The sequence below is a fragment of the Macaca fascicularis genome, chromosome 7 (assembly GCF_037993035.2).
Source record: "Macaca fascicularis isolate 582-1 chromosome 7, T2T-MFA8v1.1".
Classification (NCBI taxonomy): Eukaryota; Metazoa; Chordata; class Mammalia; order Primates; family Cercopithecidae; genus Macaca; species Macaca fascicularis.
Window position 1 is genome coordinate 48,766,178 of NC_088381.1, and position 12,128 is coordinate 48,778,305.

Below are 12,128 nucleotides of genomic sequence, written 5' to 3' on the forward strand. Positions count from 1 at the left end.
AGTAACTAATATAATGGATTATAATATCTTCTCTCTTTGTTAGATTTTAGAATTTTCAAATGCTACTGTAGGAATCTGTAATCCTAATAGACCATCCCATCCTATGGAGTATCTAATTTCCTCCTGAAAGGTCTTATTCACACACACACACTCACTACTCACACACGCATTAAACTTACTAAGTCCTATGAGACTCTAGACACTGCAGATGTAGCAATGAATAAAACATAAAATTATCAGTGATTATAACGTAATAATTAATGGCTCCCCAGGTAAAGTACGTAATAATTAATGGAGGGCTCTCCAGGTAAACTAGTAGGATCCAACAACAAATGAATGGATAAAGAAAATGTGGTATATACACACAATGGAATGCTATTCAGTCATTAAAAAAAGAATAAAGTCCTATCATTTGGACAACATGGACAAACATAAGAGTACATTATGTTAACTGAAATAAGCCAGACACAGAAACACAAACACTGCATGACCCCACTCATATGTGGAATCTAAATAAGCTGCTCTCACAGAAGTACTGAATAGAACAGTGATTATCAGAGACTGGAAAAGGTAACGAGGTGGAGCAGTGTAGTAAGGGGAGAGGTTGGTCAACGGGTATGAAGTTACAGTAAGACAAGAGGAATAAATTCTGGTCTTCTATTGAACAATGGAGTGATTATAGTTAACAATAAGGTATTATATACCTGAAAATAGCTAGAAAAGAAAATTTTGAAAGAGAAATGTTCCCACCACAAAAAAATGATAAATATTTGAGATGAATATGGTAATTACCTTAATTTGATCATTATACAATGTATACAGGTATCAAAACATCACACTGTACCCTATAATATGTATAATTATTATGAGTGAACTAAAATTTTTTTAAAATAAATATCAGGAGATAGCTACTTACAACAATTTCACATTTGTCCATATTTATAAATCTCAGCTTCCATTTGCTTAGAGCATTTATTCAAGATATATAAATGGCATGTAATCAATAAACTCTTTAGAAATGCTTGTATTTTCATTATTTTGTGCTAAACCATTAAAAAAAGTCAGTGAATCATTATCCCTAAGATAATGTGTCTTCTCAAACGGGAGAATCATATTGCACTTAAGATGGTTTGTGTGTGCACTTATATTTTTCTCATTTAAAAAAATGAGTGCTACTCTGGCTTTAGAGAAAAAAAAAAGGAAACAAAAGGAGAAAGAGAGAAGAGAGTGAGAGGAAGGAAGGAAGCAAGTGAGGGAAGAAGGAAAGAAAGAAAGAAGGGAGGGACGGAGACGGAGGAAAAAATGCAGCAGAAAAATACATTCCTGGTGAAGATGCTGTGAAAATTGTTGAAATGACAACGTATTCTGTGGTTAAGGACTGCTGAGGAAAAAATTCTTTTAAAAACAGGCAACAGAGGATTCAAAGCATTATATAAGTTGAGTTGATAAAGCAGTGGCAGGGCTTAAGAGGATTGACTCCAATTCTGGAGTTCCACTGTGGTTAAAATGCTATCAAACAGCACTGGATGCTACAGAGAAATTTTTCCTATAAGGAAGAGGCAATTGATGTAATAAATTTCATTGTGTTATTTTAAGAAATTGCCATAGCCCCTCCAATTTTCAGCATCCACCACCTTAATCAGTCAGCAGCCATCAACATCAAGGAAAGACCCTCTACCAGCAAAAAGATTATGACTCACTGAAGGCTCAGATGATTGTTAGTTTTATTAGCAACAAAGTATTTTTTAATTAAGGTATATATTTTTTAAACATAATACTATTGCACAATTGACAGACTACAGTATAGTGTAAATGTAACTTTTATATGCACTGGGAAACCAAAAAATCTGTGTGATTTGTTTTACTGAGAATTCATTTTATTGTGGTGGTCTGGAACTGAACCAGAAACCCACATAGACCACTTCAGGTATCCAAAATGGAAAGTACAAAGAAAGAAACACGAACTAGAAATTAGGAAACTTAAAACCACTAACTGCTTTGTGAAATGAGGCATATCGTGGTTTCTTTTTTATATAATCAAGAAAATTGGGTTCTCATCCGATGACCATGGTGAGAATACTGCCAACAGATGAAACTGAAGGTACACAGGTCAAGGTTAACTATCTAATTTGTTTTGGGGTAAAATTTAACATGAAAATATGGTGGTAGATATCATAATTAGTCAAATACTACTGTTAAGAAAACAAAGGACATACAATATAAAGATAGCAAATAGTTTAATTTGTGGCATTCGAAGTGAATATATTTGTGGCTAGATACTTGGGCTGTGACAGATCTTGCACATGAAGTTATTGAACCTAGACTTTTAATAGACAATAAAGAGTCATGAAAAAGTTATTGAGCAGACAAGTGACAATTATGTATTAGAAAGACATAGTAACTCAATTGGAAAAAATGATCAGTGAAGTTATACCTTCATTTTAATGACAGATCATCCTTATTACCAGAGTATTAGGAAGCTCAATTTTTTGATGATGTTTAAAACACAGAGAATGCATTCTAGAAACAATGTTCTTCTCCTCATATAAATTACAGTCTTTATCAAATAGTATACATAAAAAACAAAGAGACTTTATGAACTCATAAAATTATTTATATTTGTTACTGTCAAATTGTTCTCAGGAATTCATCATTGAAAATAGTAAAAGGTAAGCTTTGTTAATCACACTCACCCAAAAAAGGTATTAGATGGTTTGATGTAAATCAAACTATTCTATTATTACTTCCCAATAAGATTTCTCCACAGAAAGCAGCAGAATAACCCTTAAATTTTGTAAAAGACATAAAATGCACGAAGGGTCTCAGCAATTAAAATATATGAGCTCATTTTAAATTATTCTGAAGAAACTTTTTCAAAATTGTAAAGCCATTTTACCAGAAGCAACTGTAAACAAATTTTGTTAACTTTAACCTATTAATGTGTTATCACATCACTTATAAAGGATTTAAGAAATAAAACAACACCTGAATTACTTGGTACTTTTAAAGTCACAAAAATATCAACAAGAATGCTAGTTATTTCTTCTATATGTCTTTGAAAACATAAACCAAACACACTTACTGTTGGTTTTTTTCATTTAGAGCATTCATGCCCTGGAGATCAGAAAGAGGTGTTCTGGGATTTTTCCGGGTTATACCTAGTAAAATTTAAAAAACAGAACATTTCAAATCAGTGTGAAGAAAAATGAAACGTGAAACAATTTTTCTAAAGACAGATGAAATTTAATAACGAGTATTTGCTAAATATTTCAGAAATATCTAAATAATTATATGACCCAAGTCTCAAAACTGTCACAGATCTTAGTTAACAGTGAACCCAATTAGAAAATTTAATAATGAAATCTTTTATTTCTTCTTTCATTGAATCATTAACTTCAGGAAATACAAGGGTGACCGGACTGAAGGCCCAGAAGTGTAAAAGTTCATTTTTATTTTTAGGTTCGGGGGGTACACATGAAGGTTTGTTACAAAGGTAAACTCATGTAATGGGGGTTTGTTGTACAAATTATTTCACCCAGGTATTAAGTCCAGTACTCAATAGTTATTTTTTCTGCTCCTCTCCCTCTTCCCAATCTCCACCTTCAACTAGACCTCACTGTCTGTTTTTTCCTTCTTTGTGTTCACAAGTTTTTATCATTTAGCTCCCACTTATAAGTGAGAATATGCAGTATTTGGTTTTCTGTTCCTGCATTAGTTTGCTAAGGACAATAGCCTCCAGCTCCATCCATGTTCCCACAAAAGACATGATCTTGTTCTTTTTACGACTGCACAAGTTCATTTCTTATTTTGATGCATCATTTTTTAGTAATATGTTTCTGACACGTTCAGATAAATACAATGAGTATCAATGTATTGAGAATTAACATTACAGATAAATACAATGAATATAAAAGACAAATTGCTTAAGAATTACCAATATTTTAAAAATGTAATGTTCTTCAAATCATATGATAAACATGTAAGTTCTGTAAACATAAGGCTATCAATTTTTATAACACACACACAAACATTTAATATAGATAAAGATACACTGGCAAAAAAAGAAGTAAAAGTATCTCTATTCAAGATGACAATCTTGTAGGCAGATTAAAAAAAAAAAGCTCATTTGAACTAATAAACGAGTTCTACAAAACTACTGGAAACAAATAAATATACAGTGGTGGCCAGGCGTGGTCGCATACACCTGTAATCCCAGCACTTTGGGAGGCCGGGCAGGCAGATGACTTGAGCTCTGTATTTCAAGACCAGCTGGCCAACTCAGACTTCATCTATACTAAAAATAAAATGTATATAAAAGTGCTTAGAAGAGTGCTTGGCACATAGTCAACACTATATCCACATGAAGTGATTGTTATCTTTCTGTATGAATGAGGGAAACTGAAAATCCACAGAAGACTCTTTGTTCTGTTTAAATCATGCAAATGGGCCAGGCACAGTGGCCCATGCCAGTAATGCCAACAGTTTGGGAGGCCAAGGCAGGCAGATTACTTGAGCCCAAGAGTTCAGGACAAGCCTGGGCAACATGGTAAAACCCCATCTCTACAAAAAATACAAAAATTAGCCGAGTGTGGTGGCTGACACCTATAGCCGCAGCTTGAGAGGCTGATGTGGGAGAATTGCTTGGGACCCGGAGGTCGAGGTTGCAGTGAGCTGAGGTCGTGCCACTGCACTCTAGCCTGGGCGACAGACTGAGACCCTGCCTTGGAGTGGGGAGTGGGAAGTGGGGACGGGGCTGGGGGAGGAGGGGCGGAAATAGCAATAAATATTCTGAAATGACATTTTTAAAAGTATAAAATGTCTACACTGAAAACTATAAAACATCATTAAAAGAAAATAAAGACCCAACTAAATGGAATGCTACCTATGTGCATGAATTGGAAAACATAACATTGTTAAGATGTCAATGTTCCCCAAACTGACCTACAGATCAATGCATTTTCTATTAAAATTCCAGATAATTATTTTTGTAGAAATGAATGAGCTAATCCTAAAATTAACACGGAAATACAAGGGATCCCGAAGAGCTGAAACAATCTTGAAAACAATCTTGCAAACAATCTTCAAGGAGAATGGCTTGAGTCCAAGAATTTGAGGCTACAGTGAGTTATGATTGCAACATCTCACCCCCAGCCTGGATGGCTGAGGAAGTCTCCATCTCAAAGAAGGAGGAAAAAGAAAGAAGGAGGAGACAGAAGAAAGAGGAGTAAATTTCTAGACAATACATTAGGCAACGGTTACCATTTTTTCATCAATTATTAAGTATTTTAAACATAAAAGTGGCCTAAATAATAATATACTAAACACTTATGATGGATCACTCAGATTAAAAAATGAAGCACTGTGTAGCCCACTCCCTGATCCCATTTAAAAATCAACACATCCGGCCAAGTGCAGTGGCTCCCACCTGTAATCCCAGCACTTTGGGAGGCAGAGGTGGGCGCATCACCTGAGGTCAGGAGTTCAAGACCAGCCTGGCTATCATGGGAAAACCCTGTCTCCACAAAAATACAAAAATTAGCCCAGCATGGTGGCATGCACTTGTAATCTCAACTACTTAGGAAGCTGAGGCAGGAGAATCACTCAAACCCAGAAGGCAGAGGTTGCAGTGAGCCAAGATTGCGACATTACACTCCAACCTGGAGGACAGAGCGAGACTCCATCTCAAAAACAACAACAACAAACCCATCAGATCCCAAGATCTCCTATTTGTTCGAATTAGAAAAAAAGAATTTGAAAATAGCTATATTGAGATGGTATCAAATATTGTAACAACACGTAATTGGAGTTTCAGAAGGAAAAAAGAAATTGCAGCAGAAAAAATTTTTGAAAAATATTGGCCAAAAATTGTCTAAATTTGATGAAAAACAATGAAAGTCCAAAAGGTACAGCAAATCCCAAAGAAAATTAATATAAATCATATTTAGAGACATGAGAATCAAATTGCTGAATGCCAAATATAAAGTCAAAGGAAAAAAAGGTACACGACATATGAAGGAATAACAATGGGATGACATCTGAGTAACCATCACAAATAAAGCCCTAAGAACATGGCACATCTTAAAAATGCCAAAAATTTGATAGTTCGTAATGATGTTAAACATATGCCTATTTCATGAAATAACTTCACTCATAAGTATTTACTGAGGAATAAAAATATGTCTGCAAAATGACTCAAAAAAGAATGTTCATAGCACTGTTGTTCACAATAGCTCTAACAATATATATAACTCTTAACTATATCAATAAATCAATAAGCACAATTATATACATATATCACATAAATTAAATACAATGTGTGTATATACATATACAATGGAACACACCTGAGCAACAAATGACTGATACATGGAAAAATATGCATGAATACATGCATAACTATGTTGCATAACACAATCAGAACACAAAATACATACTGTGTAATCCCACTTGAGTAAAATTTTTAGAAAATGTAAAGCTGACTTATAGTAATCAATCTGTGGTTACCTAAAGGAGGTGGGAAAATGTACAAAAGAATAAGGATAAGTTTTCTGATATAAGTCTTTCCTAATATTCTTAATTTTTTTGTGTTCATATGCTTTAGGTTTGTCCTTGTAAGCATTCTACAGCTAAATTTTGCTCATCTTCCTTAATTCATAATGTTTTTTAAACTGTTCAGCTCAGTCCATTTTAACTCCATTTTAACTTACTGCTATAATAGATACATCTGGAATTTTTTTCTGACATGTTAGTTTATATTTTTTTATTTACCTTAACTATTATATGCTTTTATTCAGGCTTCTATTGTTTTCTTTGTATTTTGACTTCTTTTGTTCCACAAATTGTATACACTCTCTGCTTTATTTGCCCTTAAATGTTTAACATACTCATGAATTCTAAACTAATAATCTCTTCTCTTTCCCTGAAGAGTACAAGAACATTCAAATGTTTTAAAGTCATCCCCTTCTCATTAGGGATGTTATTGCTACCCAATACTTACTTTCACCTTGTTTCCTTTCCTTCATCAAGAACATTAGGTATAAGTTTTATAAAACTGTTGCTTATTTAGATTTATATATACATTTATCAAGTTCTTTATTAAATATCAAAACTTTCTAGTGGGTTCAGCTTCTGTCTTTCTCAACTAAATTTCAGAAATATACATAGGTGAACATCTGTTCAGATTACTGTCTAGCTTTATTAATTGCTATCATTCATATTTGCCTGGTACATCACTGTCCATCCTTTTATTTTCACCACTTTAATTAAAAATCATGTAGCTATCACTTAAACTATTGAAAAATTCATTGAGAGTTTAACTGGTGAGTGTAAACCATTTACATTAATGTTAAATAATACTTGTTTCTGGCATTTTATTTCATGTTTTTCATTTATTTCACTCTTTCATTTTTTCCCTTCTTGGTTTTCACTTTATAAGGTTTCTTATGCTACCTTAAAAGATAAAAATTGTTATTACTGTGGTTGTCCTTAAGGCACATGTTCAATTTATTTACCTATACTGATTTCCTAAACTTGAAAAGATTATGTTAATTCAAGAGCAGTAGAGCTCCCCACTTTCCCTTCAGTTTTCACCAAAATGCATGCCAGTATCTTCTATATTTGTCTCTGCAAACCATCTGCAACCAGTAGTTCTGATCATATACAATTTTTTATTTTGGATATTCTTAGTTTCACGAAAAATAATCTAGGTATTTACTTGTAACTTGTATCAGGCTTAATGACATGTAATTAATGACATGTCCATTTTTTATTGGACTAAAAATTTCAAACAGTTAAACATATATATGTTAAGTACATAGTTAAATAAGTTTTGCTAAACGCATTCACCACACTAATAACCAGCAAAGAAAGATACAAAACATTTCCATCATCACCAAAGTTGCCTCATGCCCCTTCTTGGACAATCTCCCACACGTACTTACGGGTCAAGACAATCACTAACTTGCTCTCCACACAGATTGGCTTGTATTGTCTAGAACTTTGTATAAATGGAATAAAACAGTATGCTTTGAGGATAGGCCTTCCCTTAGCATAACACTTTAGAGATTCATCTGTAAAAGTCTTTTGTGAATATATACTTTGATTTCTCAGGTAAATAACTGAGATTTGAATTCATGAAACATATAGGAAAAATATGCTTATCTTTATAAAACTGACAAACTGTTTTCGGAAATAATGGTACCATTTGACACTGCCAAGAGACAGTATGAGAGCTCCAGTTGCTCCACATGCTTATCAGTTAGTATTTCAACTTCTTATATTTTAGCCCCGATAGAGGGTATTAGTGACCTTACTCAGATTACAATTTGTCTTTCCATAATGAATAACAAAGTTGAACATCTTTCATGAGAACACAGACAAATCTTCTTTTGTGGAAGTGCATGTTCAAATCTTTTGCCCATTTGAAAACTGGCCCGTTTATCTTATTATTGTAGTTTTTATATTTTGTTTTCAAGTCCATTATCAGGTATGAATATTACAAATTGTAACAAATACTGTTTCCCAGGTGGTGGTATGTTTTTTTTGTTTTCTTAACAGCAGTTAAGAAAAGTAGTTTTCAAATTGGCTATCTCCAATTTGTCAAATTTTGCCTTTTATACTCATAGTCTTAGGTCTTATCTAAGAAACTTTTGCCCGTCGCAAGATTACAAAAATTTCTCAGGTTTTCTATTTTAATAAAAAATTAATAATTTTGGTCCTTACAAAGAGCTGTATGACACATTTCAAAGTTAACTTACATGTATAAAGGTCAAAGTTCTCTTATACCTTATGGATATCCAGTTGTTCTAGTGCTATTTGTTTAAAAGACTACCCCTTACCCCCACTAAATTATCTTGGTGCCTTAACAGAAAATCAACTGACTGTTTAAGTGTAGATCTACTTCTGTATTTTGTATTTGGTTCATTAATCTATTGATCCTTAACAACAATAGAACAATGTCATGAATATTTTAGTCTCAAAATCATATGATGTAAATTATCCAGCTTTGTTCTGTTTAAAAATTGTTTTGGACAGTTTGGGTATTCTACATTTCTCCATAAAGTTTAGATTCAGCTTGTTAATTTCTACCAAAAATCTGCTATTATACTTATTGGGTTGCATTCAATCTATAGATCCATCTGAGAGAGAGCTGCATCTCAAAAATACAAACATAAATATGTATCTCTCTTCACTGTATTCTTCAATTTCTCCTAGTAACGTACAACTCTTACACATATTTGTTAAATTTATCCCCAAGTATTTCATGTTTCTGTTAATTATCCACTGCATATTAAATTACTCCAAAATCCAGTACTTTAAAACAAGTTATCATCTCAAATAGTTTTTAGAGGAACAAGAATTCAGGAGTGGCTTAGCTGGGTGGTTCTGACTCAAGGTGTCTCAAGAGGTTGTATTCAAGCTATCAGCCAAGGCTGCAGTCATCTCAACATTGAAATGAAGGATCCACTTCTAAGGTCACTCACATAGTTGGTGACAAGCCTCAGTTCATACTGAGTTTTGGCTACTCACAAATAGCATCTTGTTTCTCCAAGAGACAGCGATTTCACAGAGGGCTAGCAAGTGAAGCAGTACTCCAGAAGGAAATTGCAGTCTTTTACAGCAATCTTAAAAGTGACATACCATCATTTTTGCCATGTGCTTTCTGTCACACAGACCAACTCTTGTAAAATACAGGAGAAGACTATAAAAGCTTGTGACATCTAGGAGGCTGGCCGCCATAGATGTATAGTAAATGGAATTTGTAAATCATTTTCTAAGTGCTCATGGCTAGGGTATTACAATTTTCTATAATTACTTGGTATCCTGTAAAAATGTTAAACTCACTTTTTAGTTTTAAGAGCACTTTTCCAATGAATTTGTTGACTATTTGTTTTCAATCTATGTACAATTTATTTTTGTTGCCTATTGCACCACCTGTGACCTTTAGTAAATGTCAAATCTGAGTGGCAAAAAATGTCTTTGCTTTGTTCTTAATGTTAGGGAAAAAGTATTCAATCTTTCACTATTAAGTATGAAGTTTGCTGTAGGATTTTCATGCATGTTCTTCATAAAGTAGAGGAAGCTGGTCTCTATTCCTAGGCGACTAAAGTTTTAAAATAGAATGAGTGTGGTGGTAAGACAAACTTTTCCTCCATCTACTGAGACGATCATATGTGGCTTTCTTTTTATATGGTTAACACGGTCAAACCAACCTTTCTCATCCCTGGAATAAATTCCATGTGGTCTTCATGTATTATCTTTAATATACTGCTGAATTCAGCCAGCTATTATTATTTTTATATCTACCATCATGAAGTTATATTGGTCTGTAGTTTTTTAAGGCTGCTGTTTTGGTAACAGAATAATAACACTGGCCTCATGAAATGATTTGGATAGTGTTCCCTTCTCCTCTGTTTTTTGAAAGAGTTGAAGAGAACTGGTAGAATAGTCATTTCTTAAATAAAATTACTAATCAGCCTATCTGGGCCTGAACTTTGTGTGAGGGGAAAATTTTAGTTAAGAATTCAATATTGTAAAAAGATATCGCACTATTCATATTTTCCGTATTTTCTTGGGTTGATTTTAATAACCATTGACATTCAAGGAATTTTTCCATTTCATGTCAGTTGAACTGATTGCCATAAATGTTCATAATCTCTTTGTCAAACTTCTGATTTCTGTAGAAATTACAATTGTGGCCACTCTTTCATTCTAGGTAATAGCTTTGTGTCTTCTCTTACTTTTCTAGATCAAAATAGCTATAACTGCACTGTCCAATACAGTAGCCACTAGCTATATGTGGCTATATAAACTCATTAAACAAAACGAGAACTTCAGTTTCAGCTACACCAGACACAGTTCGGTGCTTAACAGCCACATGTGGCTAGCAGCTACAGTACTGACAGTGTAGCTGGAGAACATTTCCACATCGCAGAAAGTTCTACTGCACCATGCTGGGCTAGAAATTTATCAGCTTCATTGTTCTTTTCAAAAAACCAGCTTTAGGCCAGATGTAGTGGCTCACATCTGTAATCCTAGTACTTTGGGAGGCCAAGGCAGGAGGATTGCTTGAAGCCAGGAGTTTGAGAACAACCTGGACAACACAGTGAGACTCCATTTCCACAAATAAAAATTTAAAAATTAGCAGGGCATGGTGGCATGCACCTGTAGACCCAGCTACTTGAGAGACTGGGGTGGGAAGATCACTTGAGCCGAGGAGGTCAAGGCTGCAACAAGCCATGATTGTGCCATTGCACTCCAGCCTGCATGACAAAACGAGCTCCTATCTCTAAAATACAAAACAAAACAAAGCAAAACAGTGGCATCCACCTGTAGCCCAAGGTGCTTGGGAGGCTGAGGCATGAGAATCACTTGAACCTGGGACGCAGAGGTTGTAGTGGGTCAAGGTGGTGCCACTGCACTCCAGCCTGAGCAACAGAGCCAGACTCTGTCTCAGAAAAAAAAAAAAAAAAAAAAAAGTTTTATTTACTTCCTTCTATTTATTTGGAGTCTAATATGCTCTTTTCTTCCTAGCTTAAAGTGAAAGCCTAAATCACTGATTATTTTACCTTACTTTTCTAATTTAAGAATTTAAAGCTGTAAGTTTTCTCCTAAGTACTTCTTCATTTGTAGTCCATAAGTTGTAATATGTTGTGTTTCCATCATCTTTCAGATCAAAAAACTTCCAAGTTACCCTTATGAAATTTTTTCAACTCATTAGTTACATATACATTTTATTTTTCAAATATTTGAAGGTTTCTCAGATATATCTGTTATTGATTTGCATTTAATTCCATTTTGATCAGACAATCCACTAAATTTTCAATCATCTGAATGACCATACTGATACCTGAGGTTAGGGACATTAAAATAGGCACTGTCAGCAAGGTGAGAGTAACGAGGTGGAGTAAGCCCTCAGCCCTTCCCTGGCAATTGCTGATCCTTCATCTTGCTGATGCACATTATATTCTCAATCATCCAAAACGGAACTGAAGGCCAAAAGAATGGGTGCAAATTAAAGTCAGATTCTTCTTTTCTACCCGTTCTCCTTCTGCCATCTGATTCCTTCTTTCTAGGGCTCCTGTCATTTCTGGAAGTGGGGTATAGCTCATGCTCCCCAAAACTTCAAT

At 34.2% G+C, this 12,128-nt stretch overlaps 1 protein-coding gene across 30 annotated transcripts in view; it reads right to left on the minus strand.

Moving 5' to 3' along the window:
* Positions 1-12,128, minus strand: part of MYO9A (myosin IXA) — a 306,446-nt gene that overhangs the window by 122,884 nt on the left and 171,434 nt on the right. For all 30 annotated transcript variants that reach the window (XM_073996176.1, XM_073996166.1, XM_073996163.1 and 27 more), the window contains one exon: positions 3,083-3,158. In XM_073996176.1, coding sequence (XP_073852277.1) covers positions 3,083-3,158 — 76 coding nt within the window. The remainder of the gene's footprint in view (positions 1-3,082; positions 3,159-12,128) is intronic.